Source organism: Cornus florida, unplaced genomic scaffold (assembly GCF_030987335.1).
Source record: "Cornus florida cultivar Cherokee Brave unplaced genomic scaffold, ASM3098733v1 CherokeeBrave_3.0.0_Hap2_Chr05, whole genome shotgun sequence".
Taxonomy (NCBI): Eukaryota; Viridiplantae; Streptophyta; class Magnoliopsida; order Cornales; family Cornaceae; genus Cornus; species Cornus florida.
Genome location: NW_026775575.1, coordinates 113,537,184 through 113,562,121, shown reverse-complemented (window position 1 = coordinate 113,562,121; position 24,938 = coordinate 113,537,184). Strand labels below are relative to the sequence as shown.

The following is a 24,938-nucleotide window of genomic DNA, read 5'->3' as shown; positions in this document are numbered from 1 at the left end:
AAATATCTTGACTTGTGCTTTTGTTCAACCTTAAGAGCATAAAATCACACCACCATGTCTCAGATATTCTCTGCTCCACTTACGAAAAATGTTGCTGTTAGCCAGCTGACCATGAACAGGTATCTTTGAAAGTTTTTTCTCAGAATTATTTGCAGCAGATGATTGAATTGAATGAACATTTGGTGGACAATACAATGAATTTGTCTCCAGTAAAAGTTAAAGGAAAAAAGAAAAAAGAAAAAAATAAAAAGGGTACTTATCACAATTACTATTGTATTTGCAGAAATGGTAGAAAGCAGGGCAGTTTTGTTTTTATTAGATTCTTCATACGGCAGAGTCAGCATCAGTAGGGTCATTCATCCATTTATATATTACTCCGGAATTCATGCATCATACTATGTCATTTATGCTGAATTGGATGGTACAGATTTGTCTAGCCCATCACACTTTTTTCCGAGAAAAACTTTACATTATTTTCCCGGAAAGTTATTCAATGGTGGATCCCGCACAACATTATTTTCTTGTAGTTGCCGTCTCCTCCTTGTTTATCTGCCCTCAAAGTTGTTTCTTCATCCCTAAGCCTCCCTCAATTTTTTTTTTTTATTTTTTTTTTTTACTCTGTTTTTCTGATTCTCTCCACTGAAGCCATGGACTTGGGTGGAGAAAAACAGGTCCAGAAAAGAAGATTCAAGCTAGAAGAAGATCAATCAACAAGAAGAAATGGGATGGAGTCTCTGCCACGCGACATCGCCCTCGACATACTTTCAAGGCTGCCCATAACATCTGTCATTCAATCCAGGTTCGTATGCCGATCTTGGAACATGTTATCACATGATCCACATCTTGTTAATCTCCAATTCTCAGAGACAGCTAACAACACTCCATACCTCATTTTTCACTCCGATTATCCCATCCGAAACCAACTCTACTTCGTAGATTTTACTGATCAAGATGACACACACAAGATGAAGGAGAAGGTGAAAAAGATTAGAATCCCTTTTTGGTCCGACATGCCTGAGTTCTATGTTGTAGGCTCATGTAATGGCTTATTATGCTTGCTCGATTCCTTGTACAAGGATGCTCTACATGTGTATAACCCTTTTACTAGGGACTACAAAGAGCTTCCTAAATCTGTTAAATTTCAAGAACAGGAGGCTGTGTTTGGATTTGGGTTCCATCCGGTAACCGGAGAGTACAAGGTGGTCAAGGTAGTGTACTACAGGCATGGGAATTGTGGATCATTGGGTGCTCGGAGGTTCAGAATCCGTGACTATTCACAATCAGAGGTTCAGATTTATAGCCTGGGGAGCAATTCATGGAGAAGTATTGGGAAAGCACCCTACCAGTTCGAGAGGCGATCATCGGAAGCTCTGGTGAACGGAAGGCTTCATTGGGTGACTCGTCTGGGCAGATACCACGGAGCTCGTGGCAGAATCATAGTCTCATTTGACATAGCGGAAGAGCAGTTTCTGGAGGTCCCAAGACCTGAATGTGGTGGCCTAAATCGGTGTAACTATCGCCTAACAGTTCTTGGAGGGTGTCTCTCTGCAGTTGTTTATTGCAACTATGGGAAATTGGAGATATGGGTTATGAAAGATTACAGTGTGAAAGAGTCTTGGATCAAAGAATTCAACATTGCAGCTTATTCGCCGAAGCTGATGAATCAAGAATTGCAGCAATCATATGGGATTTGGAGGAACATTTTGAGTGGGAAAGGAGCTCGAGTTCTGTGCCTGTTGAAGAATGGCAATCTTTTGATAGAATATAAAGGTGGAGTTATAGTTTCTTATAATCCAGAGAGCAGAAAATTTAAGAATCTAACGTTTCAGGGGATGCCAAATTTGTTCCAAACGGTGGTTCATGTGGGCAGCCTTAATTGGATTGATAACCCCATTGGTATGTAGTAGTAACATACAACAAAAACAACGTAGCTTTTTTTTTCCTGTGCTTGTGTTTCTACTTTCTTGCTAGAACTATAATACCTGTGCTGTGTTCTTGTTTTTCTGCATCGTCTTTGTACCAGTTGTATGATTTGGAATTGTTGGTAGCTCTCATGAGTTGTGTAAATACACAAATACAGACTTTCATTGTTAGTTATAATGTTTGGAAATTTCACTCATTAGTGTAACCTCTGACCATTTGCAGAGAAATCTATTCATTGCAAGAAATTTATCCTTCGCAATGATGGTCATTACTTCAAAATCATACGGTTTCAAAATGATTCATTGTTTTTCTGAACGAGTGTGGTTCATTATGACCATTGTACCATGTGATGAATGATAAAACCCAAGGCATTAGGCAGGACTACTGTTCTAGTCTTCCTGCATAGAGGTGAAGTTGAAGAGAGGACTGAAAACAAACCTAATTTTTAGCATATTATTGCAACAATAAAAATAAATAAATACATAAATAAAAACTTTTACTATTACATCAAGCAATAACAATGATCTTATTAATACTAATATGATTTGAAAATTGCTCTTTCTTTTTTATCCACTTATGTAAACAACAGGAGTCATAATCATGCGTAAGGATATTCATATCACGATGATAGAACCCAAAGTTATTTTCTGTGGAAAACCATAAATTTGTTACAAGCAGCATAAGTTTAAAATTGAGTTATAACTCACACATCCATCTAAATCTTCCCAGAGGAGTATCACAAGAATCTTTTAGTCTCACACAGAAATTCATCAAAATATCTATAAGAAGCTAGTGCATTATTTATTGGTAAAGTTATGCACAAATTTGGATCACCAACTTTCCAAGCTTGAGAAGCTCGACTTCATTCTCCAGATTCACAAGAGGTTCTCCAAACTCAAAGCAACAAATATAACTTCTCTCTCTGAGAAAGCCGAAGTTCTTAAAAAAGCAAGCTCGCCCAAGCAGCAATAAACGCAAAGCCACCAAATGGAGCCAAGGATGAATACTTTCTGTCTTCAAGATATGCTACAGCATAACACCTGCAAAATCCCAGAATTCCTTTCATTTTTCACCTTTAATCACGTAAACTCAAACAAATGACTTAGTGGAAAATAACCTTTTCAAAATTAACAAATCAGTAAATGATTCTAAAATAACAGTAGGCCCTCCCTAATCAGCATACCCTCTATAAACCAACAAATTCAGTCTCCTTTCAAACACCAAGTACCGGAGTAATTTCTTGAAAAAACTTTTAAGACATAATGAAGATCCAATAGGAAGCCTCTCCATGCTCAATGTTTTCTTGAAATATGTTCAACTGTCGAACAATTCCAGTCAATGCTCAATTATCAGGATTATTCAACTAGGTTGTATATTTGTACGATCTCCATGTGCAAAATTGAGTGCACAAAAGAACTGTAATTTTCATCTTCTCATAAGCATATGTCATAGCAATTATCAACTAAATTCTACCAAATTTCACTTCTAAACTAATTTTTTAAGTTCAAAAGTAAGTACCAGCAACACATGACAGGTAGTGAAAAATAAAATTGGTAATAAGAACCTACTTATTTGCATAGAAATTTAGAGAAATAAATAGTTCTCTATAATAGTTCAAAGTTCAGTGACTCTACAACATCAGAAGTCTAGCATTTCTCCAACTAGTTTAAGGCATCATTGCCATGGTCTACAACATCAAAAGTCTAGCATTTAAAATTTTGAGTTATAAATTGCAATAATTACCATTGCCATGGTCATGGTAACCATTGCTGTCAAAATTTTCATAATGGACATGAGGATGTAGTGATTATTAGTAACAGATGCAGATATAGAAACCGTGTATTAGTCTTTTGGTCATACAACTCCCCTAAATACTTGTGAGGCGCATGTTTTAACTATAAAATAACACAATTTAGTTTTCTAATAAATTTTGAAGAAAAATGTAATGATGAAGAAAAAATGTCTGCTAAATTTTATATTTCATAAATTTCATGGCCATAAAAGCACTAAAAATGAAAAAATGATACTAAAATAAAGAATATTCAAACAACAATATTATCTCAATATCACATAAGTAGAAAATGACAGGGAGGGCGAATCTATAAAGATTTAGAACGAGAAAGCCAAAAATGAATTCACCAACAAAAGATCTAAGGTAGAGTTAACAAATCTAGCCTATGTCAATCTAGACTACCATTTTAAAGTGGAGTATTCAAAAGTCTTGATTAAGATCTAAGGTTAGATCTTATATTTTACTTACTCCGGAAGGAAGAACCATAGTTGAATTACTTTTTCAAAGCACACCAAACTAAAAAAATTTGGGGTGGGGACTAAATTGGCTTAAAAGTTCATGTCCTGACAAGACCCTTTTTGAGCTGTAATGGAATGTTACAAACTGTTGAGGCCATTAAAGCGCTATAACAACTGTTAAGCTTGTGATTTCCAACAGAATTGCTATACAAATTGGAGATTGGTTCAGTGATGACGACCCGATTATGTAATGGCCATTAGTTAATAAACAAAACAATTAATTGGTCGCTACAAAAGTGCATCAAATTGTGAAAATTTGAGGAATTTGCTGAACTTTAAAAGCAAAACACCAATTTATAAGAGATGTTAACGATGTAAGTATGATAAACTTTGTGCACAGGAAGCTGATGTAACACATAATGTTCCAAATTTTCTAAACCCTTGACGCCACCTCAGTCATCTCTCAAAACCACAACATACTCATAAACCAAATAAACAATTATACAGCTGTCAAAAAAATAATAGGTTATCAAAATTCTATAGCATCACACATATAAAATTGTATATTTATCACATTTTTTCAACTTGAGGATTCTATAGGCTTTCATTTTGGTATTACTTCTTAGAGTAGAAAATGATACATCACCCGCATACAGTTTCTTCACAATACGTATAAATTTATATTTAAAAATCAGTCTTCAAAATAATTAATATAACTTCCCTAAGGAAGTGAAAAGCAATTAAACAATATAAATGCTGATATGCTTCCATTTCTAAGTCGTATAAGAAGAGATCTTTCACCAAACGCATATACAAACTCTACTTCTAATATGGAAGCATTTACGAATTTAGAGAGGTTTACATGATTACAGAAATACAATTCAATATTAGCCATACAGAATGAAAAGATATTGGCACTTACGTCCCAGAGAAAGCCATGATTCCAGTAGTCAAAAGGCCTCCAAACTGCAACAAAATACAAGAACATTTACTAAAAAGTGATTGTAGAAATAGAAAACACACGCAAACACACAATGTGGACAGGTACATCACGGGATGAATTAATGAGGAAATACCATAACAAATTATATACTATATATAGGAGACATAACATTGATAAGAAAGGGTCTAAGAAGAGAATTCATGTTACCCACCTCATTCAATTGAAATAACACATGAATGATGAGATACATACACACACAAACAAATGATTAAGAAGGATGAAAAATGAAGTAAAAAGGGGGGTCACTCACAATATTGGGGTGCTTGGTGATGGGGGCAGCAACCAGGGCTGCTGTGTGAACCAAATGATAGAGAGATGCTGTGTGCCAAACCTTCCATTATATTTGCATATGAAACAAATTGAAGTTAGAAATTTTTTTTTTTTTTTTTTAAAAAAAAGAAAAAAGAAAAGAAAAGAAAAAAAACGCCCCTTCAAATTAAAGACGAAAAAAATAGATGAAAAGATTAAGAAATAAGAACATATAAAAATGAAAAAGTACCTCTTTGTAAGATGGGTTTTGGGGCTTGAAGCCATGGGCACCATAAGTCCCCAACCCAAGAGCTGCCATTCCTGATTTTCAGTTTAATCCACAAAAGGGCCAATTGATATTAGTAAATCAAAGGTACGAAACCTCAAAAGCAATTATATAATAGTGGTGTATTTATATGTTTATGTGTGTGTACATATATATAGAGAGAGAGATCGAAACACACCAGAGAGAGCAGCAACTTTGTGCCAGAGACGAGGATCCATTGTTCTTCTCACTGTCGTACTTTCCAAGTTTCAGTGATCGACTTCCGGCAGGGGCTATATTTGGATCACGACCGAGTCGAAAAGGGTCAATCACCAAATAAACGACGTAGTATTGTCTAGCCAAAAGGAAATGTCGTCTTTGGCTGCCGCCCCCCTCTCTCTCTCTGTCTCCGACAAATACGAGGGTATTAGCGAATTTTCATTTACTTTAATTTATATATATATATATATATAATTTAATTAAATTTATTACTTTTGATTTGATCACAGGTCCAGAAATATTCCATTAGTAGGTATAATATTAGTCACCAGAAAAGAAAAAAAAAATAAAAATAGCTAATATTCATGTTTAGAAAAATTATGAAGAAAAATAAATAAAATGATAATATTACTAAATTCGGAAAAATAAAGGAGAAAAAAAGATTTTGTTTTATTTATTTATTATCAATGTACTATTACTATCGTAATACCGAAAAGAAAATTTATAAGACATTTGAATCCCATGACATATATCTTCTTCTTTCCGCATTCATATTTTATAGTTTTTTCCTTTCATTTTGACTGAAGAATTAGAACATTGCTTAATAGGTTAGCAAAAGGACAACTAATTCTTAATTATTCTCCAGCCATGAGTCAAAAAAAGACCAATGAGATGAGCAGATAGAGGAAGCTCCGGCGGAGGAGACCTCAAAGATAACAACTAATAAGAATGAAATAACATGATTGTTGTTGGTCATGTTTTTTGGTTGTGACTTTGCTATATAACATATATACAATATACGCCTAATTTTTATTCCTTTGAAAACTCGGACCATCACTAACCACCACCTAATTTTTGTTCCTTTGGAAACTCAGACCATCACCTAAAATTTGTTCCTTAGAAAACTCGGACAGTCACCATCACCCAAAATTAGTTCCTTTGGACCACAAGGCACCTGGTGAAGATATTGTTCATTGGTTTTGTATGGTCCTCTATATCTTGAATAAAACAACACGTTCAGAAGAAGAAGAAAATAATAATAATAATAATAATAATAATAATGATTGTTGTGGCATAACGGATGTGTCAAATGTTATGGTTCGTTAATTACACAAGAGTGACTGCATTTTGTAACTTAAGCGTTCCACAACCATGCAGTCTCTTAGTTTTCCCAGCAGCCTAGAAAAGTGTCTTGAGTAAGTTGTTGCATGGATACAGGAGGTATGTCGAAGTTTAAATGTTGAACAATCAAAAACAATCTGGATTCAGTGCCATGGATCAGCTTGTGACCCTCCAGCTATCTGATTTTCTGAGATAGAGCACTACGTATTCAAATCTGTACAACTTGGAATATCAATACAGTCAGGGCTGCGGCGATAAGGGCCTTCCAAGCTTATACTTCTGCTCAACTAGGCTTTTCTTCCACCTTCATTTCAGTTACGACATGAAGAAGCTCGTCTGGAGTTGCAGCAGGGTCGAGATCCCAGCATTCATCTGGCAAGTTAAGTGATTCTCCTCTAAGTAACCATGATGGCACCTGGTGTGAAAACCGTAACATCTCTCTCCTAGGGATCCATCGAATGGCGCCTTTATTTGTGTTCTGCTGGTATACTGTCTTGAATCTGTCTAATTTAACCAAGGGAGTGACACAGACTCCAAGCTTTTCGGAGTAATCATCCAGAACTTCCACCATTTCATACTGGTGCCTCAGTTTGTCTGGAGTTGTTCTGTTCCAATCTGGTGACCAATTCCGATAAACTGCCCAAATGTCTCCACTTTTGGGATAGATACTCACACGACCTCCCCTGCCAGCCTTCTCTCTACTCAGAAGATGAGAGAAGATGTTGACTTGGTCAATAATTTCAGAGTTAAATGCTCTGAAATTTCCACAAGACTTGGTAAATCCAGAATCCACCCAATTCACGGATCCAAATTCGCTATCTGTTTTGGAGTTCAAATAACTGATATGAACCTTAAATGGTTTAACTGAGATGACCTCGCGGATCAAACAGTAGAGGCGAGGCATACCATCTTCTTCATCATATAGAGCCCATATTTGCTTAGGCTTGAAGTACTCCTCTGTTCTATCCATGTCAAAATCATGGAAGTCGGAGTCAGGGACTGTTATTGACATTGGCTCGGCTTTCTTCAGCTCTAATCGATGACTCGAACCAATCAAACCTGCAGTTGTAAGTGCCTCGCAGGATTTACCAACTTCAGTATGAACTTTTTCGTTCTTCTCAGCCACTGCCACCGCTGTTGCTGCAGTTGAAGCCAACCTAATTTCTTCGAGTTTCTTACGGATTTCTGTTCTTGCTTTGTCAATCAACAATTTTCTAGCATCAAATGCAGGGGCAGCTGAGCAACGTCTAATTGGAGTCTCACTTGAAGTGGAAAGCTTAGGATTACATTTAAGATTTCCATTTTCATTAACCATTATCACTTCTGAAGCAGTTTTTGAAGCCATTGCTTCACTACGATTTTGAGAAGTGCTTCCCACATCAACCTTCCTTCTCTTGGCAGGTCTACCTGCCTTAGAGGCTGAGGGTTGTCCAGCAAACACATTCGAACTCATATCAGCCACAGCTCTTTTTATTTGATTTTTTCTGGTGGCTCTTGTTTTGTTGATGTTCCCATTAAGCTGATGGGTTTCATGGGCAGATTTGGTGGCTAATCTATTAGGATCCACAACTTCAGCAGAAGCTCCATGGAACGAGCTCCACTGCAACGACACATTAGAAACATACTCAGACCCATGACCAGAATGCGACCCTGAGACGCCATTTCCTGTAAAATATATACCAGTGGTTGGGGCATATGTAACACCATTAGATCCATGACTTCCATGCCCGACACCATTTCCTGTAAAATATATTCCAGTGGTTGGGGCAAATGTAACCCCATTAGATCCATGACTTCCATGCCCATTATCTGGTACATGTGAACAAGGACCATAAGGGTAAGAAGCACTCACAGGGGCTGGTCCTGTTTCCACAGCAATGAATATACCCCTGCAGTTCTTACAGGAAAGTCTCTTGTTCTGGTATTTCCGCAGGTACTCATACTGAACTTGACAAGAGGTGCACACAGTCCAGAAAGTATCAAGTCTAGCATGAGAGACTGAAGAATTGGCACAGTTGTTAAAACCTGTTACACCACCAGTATGAACAGAAGACAAGTTTTTATGGACAGCCCCAGATGACAATTTCTTGTTTCTCTTGAGTTCTTTGTTACCATCACACAACAGTGTCCATGCCTCAGAGACAAGCTTGAATGCCCCATCAGCTCCCACAGTTTTGTTCTTATCAGGGTTGAGCAACACAGCCATCTTCTTATACTGTTTCTTTAGTGTAGCCTTGTTTGCAGCTGGCTCCAGTCCAAGAATCGAGTATAAATCAATTTTGCCATTAATTTTAACCAAAGAAGCAATATACACTTCAAATGTAGCCAACATGCAGGATATACCCTCCAGTTCTGGGTACAGCATTCGAGCCTTTAAAGCAAAATTCTTTGCGCCAACAAAGTCTCTCTTAGCAAATAACTTCTCAGCATTCTCTTTAGCTTGGAGAGCCTCCTCTTTGTTTGGTTCCATGAAGAAATTCAAAAGTTCAAAGCCAGATTCTTCAAATAAAATCCATGACAAGCCCAAAATTCTTAATCACTGAAGTCAAACTGTAATATCACCAAGCCACATATCTGCAAATGTTTGTTGAAAGTATCTAAGTTTGTTTCAGTTATAAGCTTCAAATGATTATTAATCAATATCAACATTAAAAGAATTTATATCCAAACTAAGTTAAGCTTCAATGGACAAAACCAAGTGTTTGTCAGTGACATCTCATTACCTACAATAAATGCATAAACCATCTTTAAGGAATTTAAATCGAATAACACAATTTCAATCACAACTTCATCAATAACCAGTTCATGAGAATACCAGACTATGAAAAAGCAACTAATTTTCTGATGGGAAATGAAACAATTACAATAATTTCGAATTTAAGCCAAACTAATTCAATCTCAACTTTTATTTGATCTCAACTTTGAATCAAAGCCAAATATTGAACCGAGATTAGAACTGAGCAATACCACAATAACTCACTAAAGCTTCTCAGATCAACAACAAGCACAATCTCAAGATATTTCAATCCAGATCAAAAAAAGATATCCAATTTAACTTTAAATTTAGAGCTAAACTAAAAAACCAGTTTAAGTGAATACCCATCTCCTCCATTTTCCAGATTTTCACTAAAATCCTAATTAATCAAAATCCACAGAACTCATAATTTGGTTGTCCAAACCCTAAAATGTCTATCATTCCATTAAATTTCTATGTAAACTAGCATTATAAAACACAAATTGAACTGAACTTACCGAGATTGATAATCATACAGAGAAATGAAGAAAACCCAGATCACCAAAAGCCTTCGTAAATCTTCAAATTTGCTTCAGATCTTTAGCAAATCAACAAACCAATTTGGTGCATCTGTAGAGTGAAACTACTACTACACATACAAAACTAAACTAGTTGTACAGAGAACAGAGACTGAAAATGGTAAGATTGGCTTGTTATAGAAAATCAGTGTACTGGGGTTTGTGGGGTCAGCTTTCTGGAGGTAACGGCGGCTAAGAATCGAAGATTTCCTAGATCGCCGATTCGATATATATGAATATATATAATGGTCGGCAAAAAAACAGATTATAATAAAATGATTATACCCATTCGATATCTATATGAAAATATATAATAGTCGGTAAAAAAAATATTATAATAAAATGATTTTTTAGTTTTGGGTAATTAAATTATAATAAAGTGATTACCCGGTGAAAACAAAGGTACTGAAAAATATGTTATTTTAGGGCATTTTTCAGTGACATTGGTAGAGCATACAGTGTGTTTCTGTGTTCGAGTTTCATGTCCTTAATTTGTCAATAAAAGAAAAAAAAAAAATTCTATTTTACAAAAAAAAGAAAAAATTACACTTGCTCTTAAGATTTAATGGTATTTCCTGAGAATTGAAAGCCAGTCATGTGAAAATAATTTTTAATTTTATGAATTATTGAAAATATTTTCTGAATCACAAACCAGACTGTGAAAATAAGGATGCCTACTATACTTGGTGTGAGGAAGCCAAAGGTGTTGGTAACACCATGAAGCTCTGGTAACTTATAAAAAGCTAGAGGGGAGCACAGTTTGCATTGGGCACCCGTGTGCAAGACTTTCTAAAATCAGTCATAGTTGAATGGGAAAAAGAATGTAATTCGGTACTCCCAAATGTACATTATATTTTCGTGTATACGTGCAAGAGGGACACTGAATTAGAGGTATACAAGTATAATGGGGGCTGAGACAACCAGCTTACAAGGAAAACGGCTGAGGAAGGGGACAACACTGAGAGCACAAATGTCAAGAAAATAAAAAGGTGTGTTATGAATTCTTGTCTTAGATCTTGAATTTATAAGGACTAATATATAGCATTACTTGCTAATTTAAGCTTGATAGTATGAAATGTGACCAAGTCACTTAGGTTAAGTCGCACATTTCCAATTCATCGCTACATGGAGGGGGTAGTGGCTTGCGGTGGTGGTGGCTGAGACAACCATTTTCAATCCTGCCCATATTTCATTCAATGTACTCTGTATTATTCAACGTCCAGCGCTGGTGGTTTTAAAAAAACAATTGACTAGTCTTTTATCAACCGGTCCACGTTTCCGGACAACTGCTGGTTGGGTTCCAATTGAGGTTAGAGAATTTCAAATTATTGGTTTATAATTAATTTAATAAAATAATTTAAATAAAATATCAATAACCAAAGTCTAACTAAAATAAAATACTAAAATACTAATAAACAAAGTCCAACTAAAAAAAAATACCAATAATTAAAATCCAACTAAAATTAAATAAGAATACCAATTAGCAAACTCCAATTTTTATTTATTTATTAATTACTGATATAAAAAGAATTTTTAAAAGAATTTTTATAGAATTCTAACACAAATTACCTATTAATATAAAAAGAGTTTTTAAGAGTGAATCTGTAAAACTCTAACACAAATTCCTTAATTATTATGAGTTTTTTTTATTTTTTTATTAATATTATTTTTATATAATAAATAATAATGCAAAATTTTTCTTTTATATATATAATTATTATTATTATTATTTTACTTTATAGTTATATATATATATATATATATATATATATAGAGAGAGAGAGAGAGAGAGAGAGATATGTGGAAACACACCATCACATGTAGGTCAATTATATTTTATCTATGAAATTAACCTGTAACGACCCACTCCACCACATAATATGATATTGTCCGCTTTGGGCCTGAACCCACACGGTTTTACTCTTGGGTTTTACCCTAAAAGGCCTCATACTAATTGGAGTAACACACCTACATATAAGCATTTCACATTTCCCTTTCCCAAGCGATATAGGATTGTGCACCCGTAACTCGCCAGTGTGATAGCCTGTCAGTGTCTTGCACCCACCTACGGCACACCCACCCACAGGGTCATCACAATCCACCCCCCCTCCCTTTGGAGGCCTGACGTCCTAGTTGACATACTTCCGGCTGGGTCAAGCTCTGATACCATTTATAACGACCCACTCCACCATATGGTATGACAGGGTATTAGGCCCAAAGCGAATAATATTATACCATGTGGTGAAGTGAGTCATTACAAATGGTATCAGAGTATTACCTAGCCGAAAGTGTGTCGACGGGCCTCCAAGGGGGGTGGATTGCGATGACCCTGTGGGCGTGTGTGCCATGGGCTGGTGCGAGACACTGACATACTACCATACTGGCGAGCTGCAGGTGCACAATCTCACGTCGCCTTGGAAAAGGAAAAATGAAGTACTTATATATAAGTGTGTCACTCCAATTAGTATAAAGCCTTTTGGGGTAAAGTTCAAGAGCAAAACCGTGCACGCTCAGGCCCAAAGTGGACAATATTATACCATGTGGTGGAGTGGGTCGTTACATAACCAACGCCTAAACCATTTTACTAATTTTTGCTTCTATACGGGACTGATATAGATAAGTGAAAAGTTTAAGCATCTCATAATTGTCTAAAGGACCTTCTTGGCAAGCTGCAACCGATTTATAAAGAATTTTCAAGTTGACAAAATCAAAACAAAATAAAAGTATCAGTTAACGGTTAATACAAGTAACCAATCAGGGTGATGATGAAAACCAAATTCAGCCCCTATAAAATGACAAGCATTGGTATGGCCTATGCATGCAATTTCTTCGACTCAAGCTAGCCCATAGGGATTGAAAGATGGCGAGAAATTTCATTACTTTTGGTGGTGCTAGTGCATTGGACGAAGCAAGCCTCTTGCTTCATGGTTCTAGGGTCATATTTTTGTTGTGCATGATTGTTATGTCTTTCTCAATTCTGTCCATAATATTCTTCGCTTGCGGTCAGTCTTCTGGAAAATCACGTTGGAATGACGGAGGTGAAGGTGGAAGTGGAGTTTCTTCTTGTGGTGGAGGTGGAGGTTCTGCTTGCGGCGGTGGCGGCCGTGGCGGTGGCGGGAGTAGAGGTTGTTAAGTAAATTGGTGCATGATAGTGGTTCTTCGTCTATCATCATAACTATTCTCGCCTTAATCCTATGTGAATGGGTCTCCACATGAATTCTTTGTCCCCAATCTTTGTTATTACATGTCATTCCACTTAATGTATTTAAGTTTTTAATTAAAGTCACATTCATGTTATTTTTTTGTCGCCCTCTCAGTCTGTTACCTTCTATGATAACTTTATAAATGGGATTTAAATAAATACACTGTTAAACTGGTTGGAAATTATATATACCGGTCGTATATGTATATATCATCTCTTTGTGCATCTCTGTAGAATTTGTTCATTTGTTTCAATAATAAATCCTTTGATGTATCCTAATATGGTGGACATTTTAGCCATCCAAACCAAATAATCAAATGGCGTTTTGAAATATCGGAACCAATAGGATTTTAAATATTTGTTTGACTTGTTACCATGTCATAGTGAGAAATCATTTTTCATTATTTGTGAATAAGGTTATAGAGTCACAACTTTCACGAGAAATTGAAAATTTATTATGTTTTATATAAGAAACATTTTGGGGAAAATTAACACCTTGCGGGAAACTTTCACATTCCTTCTAACCAAACCCATAAAAAATTGTAAAATTTTCTTTTTCTTTTCCTTTTCCTTTCATGCTATTTCTATCTAACCAAACGCACCCTAAAGGTAAAAGTACCAAAGTGAAGCTGGTACTCTAAAGAAGAAGAATAAGGCTAAAGGGATCTTCATAAGGGTGAACTTACCTTTTCTAAAATCTTCATTTCCCATCACAATCATCCTCTTAATCATGGTATTATGTGGATGATAATTATTAATTAATCTACAAGATATGTTCTCTTGGAGTGTTGGTAGCTCTAATTTATTTTTTTAGATTAACTTGAGATATTCGGGGCTTCACGCGCCCCAACTAATTCCTAAGGATCCATAAAGGGCGTCTCCCCACCACATGCCGGCCCTGTAAGGTAAATTGCGGAGTAAAGACTGCGGATGCATGACCCCAAGCAGGGATGGACCCAGAAAATTAGGGGTGGGTTAGTTATATTTTATGAGTATATAGTTGGAAAAACCAAATTAACAAGGGTATATTACTAATATATATATTAGAGGGGCAATTTATATGTAGGTCGTGTCTAACCCTAAGAAAATTGGTTACACTCAAATCAATAGTAGTTAAAACTCAAACCTGATCCCTAAGGAGGCGGGGTTAAGTGATCTTATCACTTGAGCCAAGCCATGGGGATTAAAGGTAACTCTAATTTAACATGACAAAATCACCCTTAAGAAAAATAAATTTCAGACCAAATGGTCAACTAGCCCAGCGGTATCAAGCCCTAACTTTTTAAACGAAGGTAATTCAATTCTCAATGAAGGCATGAATGTGTGTAATTGTTTTAATAGAATCATACCTACATATTGTCTTACCATTAATTTTAAACGTGGCCATATTAGATCAATGGCAAAGATCATATTGGATGGCAGTGTTCACCATTGGATTAGGAGATCGAGTGGATTAGGAGATCAAGTATCAAAGCAAAAAAAACACACAGTATAGATGGCATAGATCATATTGGAGGCATTGTGTTACTTTGTCAAGTATGCGATGCAATTTTCATCATAGCCTTCATAATATTTTCATGTGCAAAGCAGAAACATAATGAAGTCACCATACATTGTTTTGGCTGTGATGATTCTTGCTTGGAAGGGTGTGGTGGTGACTGAGACATGCACAACCATCCCCATCTAGTGTTGTGCTACTCATATTTCTTTTGATGTACGTGTACCCATTAATAAGCTTTTTATAATAATATTCACCAATTGTCTAGTAAAAATAGTTCAAACTTCAAACTTTAAATTAATTTTTCTTTAATTTTAATTAGGCAAAAGCGCAAAAAAACCTGAACTATCACCAAAAGTGAAAAATACCCCTTGAATTATATGGGGTTACAAATTGAACCATCATCTATACCAACATTGCAAAATGGATTCTCCCGATAACCGGACCACATTTTTCGGCGTCCAGATGGTCAAAATTACTAAAATACCCCCACTTATTAATCTATATAAAAATTGTAAAATAACATAAATGTACAATACTCATAATATCCTTCAAGGGCCATCTTGCAACTAAACAATAGTTCGGGGAGTTTTTTGCAATTATGCCTAATAATAATATTATTATTAATATTAATCGTATACTACTACTAATAATAATAATAATAGTAGTAATATTATTAATAATAATAATAATAATAATAATAGTTAAAAATCAAAAATAAATTGCTTAGTTGCAAAATATATGAATCTTTTTTAGCCCCTGCGAATTAACAATAAGAATAATAATAACTAATAATAATAATAATAGTACTAGTAGTGGTACTAGTAATAATAATAAAATTTTAAAATAATAACAAATATAAATGGTTTGATTAGTTGCTTGATGGATCTATATACCTATAAATAATTTTTGCAAGCTCATAAATTATCAAAATAAATAAATAAATAAATAATAACTAATAATAATAGTAGTAGTACAAATAATAATAATTATTATTAATATTATTTAAAATAATAGCAAAAAAATTGGTTAATAATAATAATTATTATTTAAAGTAATAACAAAAAAATTGGTTGATTAGTTTCTTGGTGGATCTATATACCTGCGAACAGTTTATGGAAGCTCATAAATTATCAAAAAAATAGTTTAAATAAAATAATAATAATAATAATAATAGTGGTGGTGGTAGTAATAATAATAATAATAATTTGAAATAATAGCAAAACTAAATTGTATAGTTTAGGGTTTGATTTGTAACCCGAGATAATTCAGGGGTTATTTTTCACTTTCTTGATAGTTCGGGGGGGGGGGGGGGGGGGGTTTGCACTTTTGTCTAGGGTATAATAGTTATTTAAAAGGGTAATTACGGTATTACTTAAAAATACACCGGCGCGTGAATGAACAAACGCCGAAAACTGTGGTCCGGTGATCGGAATGGTCCCTTTTGCAACATTGGTATATATGAGGGTTCGATTTACAACCCTAGATAGTTTAGGGAGGTATTTTTCACTTTTGGTGATTGTTTTTTTTTTTTTTACACTTTTGCCTTTCAATTATTATTATTATTATTTTTTTCAGTTACAAAACACCAATTTCATGCTGTGATACCCCTCGTTTCTAGAGTCATGGGTGATCAAGTCCGAGCACAGATCCGAGGGATACCAAACAATCAATATGTAAACAAGCAGAAATTAAAAAAATTGAATTAAAATTAAAATAACAAACCGCTGAAAGAATTCTAAAATAAAAATCCTCAACTTAAGATAATAAAATTAATAACATTTAAATCCGCCAAATCTGTATAACTCGGGAATCCACCTAGTGGACCCTTAATCCCAAATCCTTGAATAAAGTTACAGTATTAAAATCCAATACCAAAATAGAAAGGAAATCCTATGTAATAGGAAGAGTGAGTGTCCGTATCTACATTAACATGATCAATCTCTAAGCCTGTTACTAGAGAATACCTGAAAAATAAAAGAGTGGGTCAGGCCCACATGCAAGTCCTGATCTACTACGATCCAAACAGGAATTCGATACGCAGATACATCTTAGATAGACTCAACAATATCTAGAATAGTCCAAATATGTATATATTACACACTATAGGACGCTCACTAGTCCAATAGGTATGTCTCAGCCTGAGTAGAAATACCATGCAAATTGCACGTAATGTGGTCATGTGTACCTAGACCTACCAGGGAACAAAACCATTGTTCAGTTATCCATCCTAGGCGATATACGCACCCTAGCCATGGTCCTGAGACTCAAACTCATACCATGGCACCATAACATAAATATATAAAGTCCGTTCAAAGTGTGTCATTCAAAAAGCTTATTGACCTGACACAGAGTTATAAGTAGGACTTAACTTTTGTAGTTAATCCATCTTATTTCAGAATAGGTAGGTCTTAGTATTTTTTTTAAACTAAGTCATCCCTAATATGTCACCGTCCCATACCGGTGCATATACATCCATACAAGTAGAAATTAACTTTTATAGTTAATTCAACTTATTCCAAAATAGGTAAGAGTTAGTATTTTAACTAATCCGTCCCTAATATGCCACCGTCCCATACCGGTGCATACAACCCTCCAAATAGCATAGTTTACAAATAACACAATGTATTCAACAACCATTCTCCAAAATATGCATCATTATAATCTAAATACATATATATCAATATTAGGCATTCATTATAAGGCCTAACTATAACATTCCAATAATGTAAACTGCCAAAATAATCTAAGCATTCACATTCCTCAACTGGTACATAAATCGATGCGGTTCCGTAGCAAGGTGTATATAAATTTGGTCCAACATAAATATAGTTAAACATGGGTGTAACTAAGTCATGCCTCTACTGAAAGACTTAGAACCCAAGTTTCAGTCCATTAAATTGATATAACAGGTTTATGCAACTTCCCTCTCCAAACAGTACTATAATTGTGCATTTATGTACTGAATTAAGAATCAGACTATTCCAAAAACACATACACATAATTGAATAACAACCTGCTTATAACAGAGCTACCAACCATGCTTCAAAACCTAAGAACATGTAAAGAAATCAAATCTCTTCCAGACAGTGTTATAGCAAATGAGATATATAATAGATTTAAACTATCAGTCAATCCCAACCAAGCATACATGTATTTAAATAACATAATGTTCATAACTCAACTACAGATCATGATTTAAAACTTAAGACCATGCAAAGAAAACAAATTTCACATCAGTCTGCAACACAAGCCAGTTGCTCCCTTAACCACATTTAGACCTTTGATCAAACTAATGTTAATTCTGTCCCAGATTCAGAATGTAAGCTTGGTTCTTAATTATTTCATACATCATAAGTATTACCTCACTCAACAGCCTTTAAACCATTCCAGAAACCCAGACTCAGCCAAACAGAACATAAAATTTCAATTTTACGCACTATTAAGATAAAGAGAAGGCTCTAAGTTTCACAGAGCCTTCTCCACTTTAGGAGAGCCGGCTCCCCTTCCTTGGGAGCCGGCTCTAGATGGGTGGGAGCCGGCACTCACCCTTAGAGAGCCGGCTCTAGTGTTTTGGGAGCAGGCTCCCTCTATTTTTGGAGCCTGCTCTCACCCCTAAGAGCCCTGGCTTGTTCTGTATCTGTCATCTTCGACTTCGGCGGTTACAGTCTTTAAAAATAGTTTTATTACAGATTTTAAAGTCCTATTGTGATATCCCTCGGATCCGAGACACGGGTTGATCAGGCTCAGGCCCAAACCCGAGGGAATATCAAACAATTAAAGTATTTTAAAACGAACACAGATGACAAAACCAATAAAGATAGAATAAAACTGAAAGAAATAATAATAATAAAATCCTCCATGTGTAACTGAAAATTTAAAACTCCAATCCTCCAAAACTTCAAAGTTACAACTTGGGAATCCACTGATGGACCCCTAACTAAAGATTCAACTGAGACTGAAACTGAAAATAGATAAAACTAGAAACATCGGGGAAAGTCCTACGTAATCCGAAGAAAGTGAGATGTCCTCGACAAGCACGATCAAGCTCTAAGGCTGGAACCGTCCTGTACCTGAAAAGAATAATAAACGAGTGGGTTAGACCCACGAGCAAGTTCTAATCTAACTGCAATCCATACAGTGACCCGATACGCAGATACACCGTAGACACCTCACAATATCTATCTAGTCCATACGTATAAATATATCCACACTAAGGGACATTCACTAGTCTATAATAGGGGTCTCAACCTGAATAGAAGACAACATGCAAATACGCACCCAAAGGTGGGCATGAGTACCTAGACCTAACAGGGTACACCTCAACCTATTATAACCAGCTACGCATCCACTGCATATACGCACCCTAACCAACGAGTCTGAAACTCAAGCTCAACTCGTGGTACCATAAACATATATATAAAGTCCGTCCAAATCCAGGGTAAGCAGTTCAACTATTTATTAAACTGACCTACAATAAACCAACTAGTTAGTCACTCAACTTATTCAGTGGATATGACTTAACTACCATCCGTTAATCCAGGAAGTCATCCAACTTGGCTACAGCTGGTCTGACTTAGTCACAATTAGGATTCGATATCTTTCAATCCATTCCATTAATCCATTAGGTTAGGTTTATGCGTTTTGAGCTAAACCGTCCCTAATATGTCACCGTCCCATACCGGTACATACAATCCTCCATATCCATGTAAATTACAACATATATAACAGTTCAATAATTTACAGACCAAAAACCACCATCCAATAATTACAGAAGGAATCTTAACAATCTAGCAAATAAAACCCAATAGTAATCCATGTAATTGCATCGAAGAATAAACTATTCTAACAATTAACATCCAACACATGCATAGTTTAAATTTAATATGTCAGGGACTCCATCATGCATGTGAATAGGTTAAATAATCCTATTATTATCCAATAAATTGTTAAAACAATTTCAGAAGATTGTTTAATAATTCGGCAATTTAAATCCAAGCATTAACCATATAGTTCCAGGAAAACGATTTAATAACTCAGCAACTAACCTCCTAAACATGCATAGATCAAAATTAATAATTAAATGACCTTATCATGCACTTGAAATGCATTCTAACACAAGTTTTATAAACACATTATATTCCATCAAATTGCTGAAATTTAATTCAACAATTAATTCAACTTCCATTTGTTAACAACATAGGAAGTGCCTTAATTTTACCCTGTTTGTCCCGACAATTTAGAAGTAAACTTTAATTAATTTAGAGTCTTAATAACACTCAAACTTCATTCCTTAATCCCTCTGTAAAGTTCCAAATTCATTTCAATAGTCTCCATGCTCCAACAGTGCATATAATACGTAGAAAATTAAAAAAAAAAAACTTAAAATAAATCAAAAATAGAAAGGGAGCCTGCTCCAAAATTTGGAGCAGGCTCTATTTCCAGCCTAGAGCCGGCTCTAGGACTCCCTAAAGCCGGCTCTACTTTGTTGTGGGAGCAGGCTCCCACTTCTATGGAGCCGGCTCTCACCTCCTTTGAGAGCCTTCGTCCCCGGTGCGTTATTCCAGCTCTTGTGCTCCTTCTCCGGCTTATTCCTAACACTCTGTTAGTTTTTAAAACCAAACTTAGGTCTCATTTTGATACCCAGTAGTATCCTAATGGCTTGATAACAACAATTAAAATCAATTACGGAGATTAGATTTGCTACCGAACTAACCCGCGTTAGGAACAAAACTGAAACTATAATTCTATTCCAACCTCTCTGTTCTTCCTCCAATTTTAAATTTGAAGTCTTAAATTACATCTAGTATCCAATCAGACCTTGGTTGATTTCAGTAAGATTCAATTTAAAAATTAGATCAGTGAGACGTTACGCCAAAACAGAGTCAAGAAAACATACGTGCTATAATTGTTTTGTAGATAAATTTTTCACAGATAAAACGATCAAGTAAAACATATCTAAAACATGCATGGTTCAGTTTAAGGCCAATTAATCTCCTAGAGACTGTCTAGGTGCACAGAACACAAGCCAAAGGGAAGGAGGAAGATAAGAACTTGCCTGTACAGTTTTATAAACAGAACCTTGTCGCCGTTGTTCTAAGCTTTCCGGCAACCACTGACTACCTTCTAGCCTCCTCTGGTTCTGATCTAATCCACCAAACACCTCCCTTGGTCCTCTCTGTTATTCTCCTTGACAGACCGTTACGATGCTCTGTTCTATCAACTTCTCTCTTTACAGAACCAAGACTTGTTTTTCTCCAAAACCCTTAACCAACGAAATCACCATATTTATAGACGTACAACCGTAAACCCTAATCCTTGTTTAATTAGAGCCAAAGCCCTAATAGAAACCTTAGTCGGCCCATATACTAAACCTACGTCTAGAGTGCCGGCATTATAAACATACGTAAGTAAAAACCTAAAACTATCATTACAAAAATAAAATAAAACAGGGAATGCACAAGAACAAAATATCATTAACAATTCAATTTAAAATAATTTAATAACAGAAAACAAAACAATTTAATCAATTAATTAAAACAAAAATCAAATTTAAATAACCACGGAAGAAACACACAATTAAAATAATCAATTTATAGAATAACACGCAATTAAACAATTAAATAAATGCCAGGACTATCCTTTTAAAATTAGGGGTATTACACCTATCCTCATCCCAGATAAATCACCAGACAGAGTTATACCCCTTTTAGTTGAATAACAGATCAAAGTTTGAAACAACGGCAACCATACAAAAGACTGAACTTGTAGTCGACTGAGAAACAGATTCAATTCCATCATGCTAGAAACTTATTTAACATGTTTAATTTCAGTTTTTAAGATCCCACTCACATCCCAGAGTAACCACAAGACAGAGTTATACAAACAAGAACGGAACTAAACATCAATTTGTAAAGCATCGACAATAAGATTTTAAGCTGAACGTGTAAAACTATGAAAACAGATTATATTCAATGATGTTTAATACTGTTACAACATGTATAAACGATGTCATTAAGTCTTACTTTAATTCCTGGAGTGTAACTAAGCATGCACAGAACACAAATTCCTGGGAAAGAGAAGATCAGAAACTTGCCTTTGAATTTCAGATTTGAAATTCTAGTTCACCGTCTCTGTAATATATTTGGTTCCTAAACTGCAAGTCTGCTCCTCCAGTGCCTTGGTTCAAACCAAAAGCACCTCTCCTTCCTCCTTCTTGGTCCAAACTTAATCCAGACCAAAACCTAGACCTCCTCTCTTTATCTTCCTCTATGTCTCTCAATATCTCACTATATCTTTGTTATACAGAAAACCAACATTTTGTTTTGTGTTGTTTTAAACCCTAATCCACTGTAATATACATATATATAGGTTTAGACATTAAACCCTAATCTATATATAACCCGGCCTATATGTAAACCTAGGTTACAAATCAATGACGGCTGCCTATGAAAATTATAAACCCAATGAAAAGCTATATAACAGTCACGTTGAGAACAAACTAAATCAACTATCACAAAATTAATCCAATTAAAATAATTAAATAAAACAATCTCAATTAACATGTAAATTAAATATACACAAATATTAATTAAATCAATTAAGCAACCACAATTAATCACTTAAGAAAAACAAAACAACTAAGTCACATAATTAAATCAATTAATCAATGAAAAATAAAATTAAATTTCCAATCCTATCCTTTTGAAAAGTAGGGGTATTACACATGCTACCCATATATAATGGTTTTTAGTAATTTTTATTTACTTATACCTCCAAAAATTCTACTGATATGTAATTTTTCAAATAAAAGGGAAGGCTTATGTAATTATCACAAATTTTACTTATTTCTCATATCGTTCTCCCCCATAGGGCAACTAGTTGTGCTACCTTTGTGCAAACTCGTCACCACTACAAAGGATTTAAGCACTGACGGATCTAAGGGGGGGTTTTTAGCCCATACAATTCCTGGATTCACCTTGGATATAAGTATGGGTTAAGTGCAAAAAAAACCCCTCTATTATCGATAAAGTGCAAAATAGTCCATGTGTAAGTATAAAACACCCATATATTATTGATTAGGTGTAAATAGCCTCCTAAGCAATTAAAATGACGATAATACCATCATTTAAGTATAATAAATTAATAAGTATAAATACAAGCCATGTAAAATGACCATCTTGTCCAATTTGTGTAGGATTTTGTTTGTTAGGGATAAGAAAAAAAATAAATCTCGTTTTGTCCAGGAATGGGATAAACTAAACCAAATAACCCCAAAATTGGATATAGTAAAATCTAAACCAATCATTCCCACACTATATGTAATACACCCTTAACTTTTCTTTCCTTCCCACAAAAAAATATTTTAATAAAAAAATCATTAAAATATGTGTCAGTTTTACATCGCCTCCACCCACCTCCTCCCACCATAGCCACCGCCACTGCCACCACCTCCTACACTAGCGACTGCTATAACCATCTCTCTCTTCTCTCATACACATCAAAACCCATCAACAATATACCCAAATCAACTTGAAAAAGTCACAGAAAGAAAAATCGGAGAAGACGAAATGGATTCTCCATCATTGGTGAATCGGGCATCGATTGAACGGCGGCAAGCTGTGCTTCCACGTCCTTTCTAGACAAATTTGAAACATCATGTTTGAGACCTGTGACCAATCTTTTGACGTTGAGCTTTGTTGGGTCACCAGACTGAGCATTGAGTTTACAGGGAGGCAGTGTCGCGATTTCGGTGCTTGTTCGACGAGAAGAAACTAAACTTTGTGACTAAATCGGTGATGCATAACGACCGACAAGTAGTCCGGTGGCGATCCAACACACGTCAGGCTCTGATGACCATGGTTATATCAGATTCCGACGATGAATGATTCACAATTCCGATGACAAAAATCAACGATTTTGATAATAGCGAGGCTGTGATTATGTAATTTCGGTGGTAGGTGTGGTTTTTGTTCCTCAGATTGGGCATTAGGTTCTCTGTGATTATGTTGCAATGGCGGTTAGGGTGTTGATGGTGTGATATGTAATTTCGGTGACTCTTACGATTATTGGATTAGATTTGGTGAGAAGGGTTAGAGATTTTTGCTTGTTACAGATGCTGAAGGGGTGGTTTTGCTTTTTTTACGACAGTGTTGGTGGTTGTGGTGTCGAGGTTACAGTGGTGAGTGGAGAGAGAAGAAGGAAAGGGTAGGCAGTGGTGGTGACAGCAGCGGCGACAGTGGCTGATGGTGCGATTATGGTTGAATGGTGGGTTTGGGTTGTCATGGATTAGGGGCGGATGGTATAGACGGGGCGATTGGGGAAGAAAATGAGGGTGAGTATAATTTTTATTAAAAAATTAAAAATCAAGGGGCACAACCATGGTGATGGTGGTTGTGGTGGTATGCTGCCACAGTGGAGTTGGCAGCAACCCACTTTTTTTTCTTCCCATATTTCCCATTCTCTCTCTCTCTCTCTCTATATATATATATATATATATATATATATATATATATATATATATATAGTGGTTTAGTATACTTTGTGTAAAGTATTATTTAAAGGCAAAATGGGAACAAAAAGGGTAAAATCGAATTTTTATATTTATTTTTTGCTAAAAAGTAGTTAGAAGGGCTTATTTGTAATTTTTTTTTTTAATTTTATGGATTGGAATGCACATTTTAAAAAAGAAGAGACTATTTGTGCACAAAACCTATATTGCAGTGGTTTTTTTGCACGTAACCCATATAATATACACACACACACACACACACACACTATATGTTACTATTCACATATTGTGATACCTCCGGATTTTCGAATGCGGGTTGGCCAGACCCACGCCCGAATACCCGAGGATATCAAAAACAAAATCGGTAATAAACGAACACATAGT

The 24,938-nt window shown here is 35.4% G+C and overlaps 3 protein-coding genes across 3 annotated transcripts; 1 reads left to right on the top strand and 2 right to left on the bottom strand.

Annotated features, from left to right (window-relative positions):
• The first annotated feature begins 427 nt into the window (after window positions 1–427).
• Window positions 428–2,128, top strand: LOC132308712 (F-box protein At3g07870). The gene has a single exon (XM_059806892.1). It carries the CDS (start codon window positions 648–650, stop codon window positions 1,902–1,904), a length of 1,257 nt encoding a protein of 418 aa, XP_059662875.1. The 5' UTR covers window positions 428–647; the 3' UTR covers window positions 1,905–2,128.
• Window positions 2,129–2,524: 396 nt separating this feature from the next.
• Window positions 2,525–6,113, bottom strand: LOC132308713 (uncharacterized). The gene is made up of 5 exons (XM_059806893.1): window positions 5,890–6,113; window positions 5,676–5,746; window positions 5,427–5,507; window positions 5,096–5,139; window positions 2,525–2,963 (listed from the first exon to the last, which is right to left on the bottom strand). The coding sequence occupies exons 1-5, from the start codon at window positions 5,927–5,929 to the stop codon at window positions 2,864–2,866; spliced, it is 336 nt and encodes a 111-aa protein (XP_059662876.1). The 5' UTR covers window positions 5,930–6,113; the 3' UTR covers window positions 2,525–2,863.
• An 830-nt stretch (window positions 6,114–6,943) lies between these two features.
• On the bottom strand, window positions 6,944–10,675 carry LOC132308711 (uncharacterized). The gene is made up of 2 exons (XM_059806891.1): window positions 10,284–10,675; window positions 6,944–9,605 (listed from the first exon to the last, which is right to left on the bottom strand). The coding sequence occupies exon 2, from the start codon at window positions 9,499–9,501 to the stop codon at window positions 7,315–7,317; it is 2,187 nt and encodes a 728-aa protein (XP_059662874.1). The 5' UTR covers window positions 9,502–9,605; window positions 10,284–10,675; the 3' UTR covers window positions 6,944–7,314.
• Between the last annotated feature and the right edge of the window lie 14,263 nt (window positions 10,676–24,938).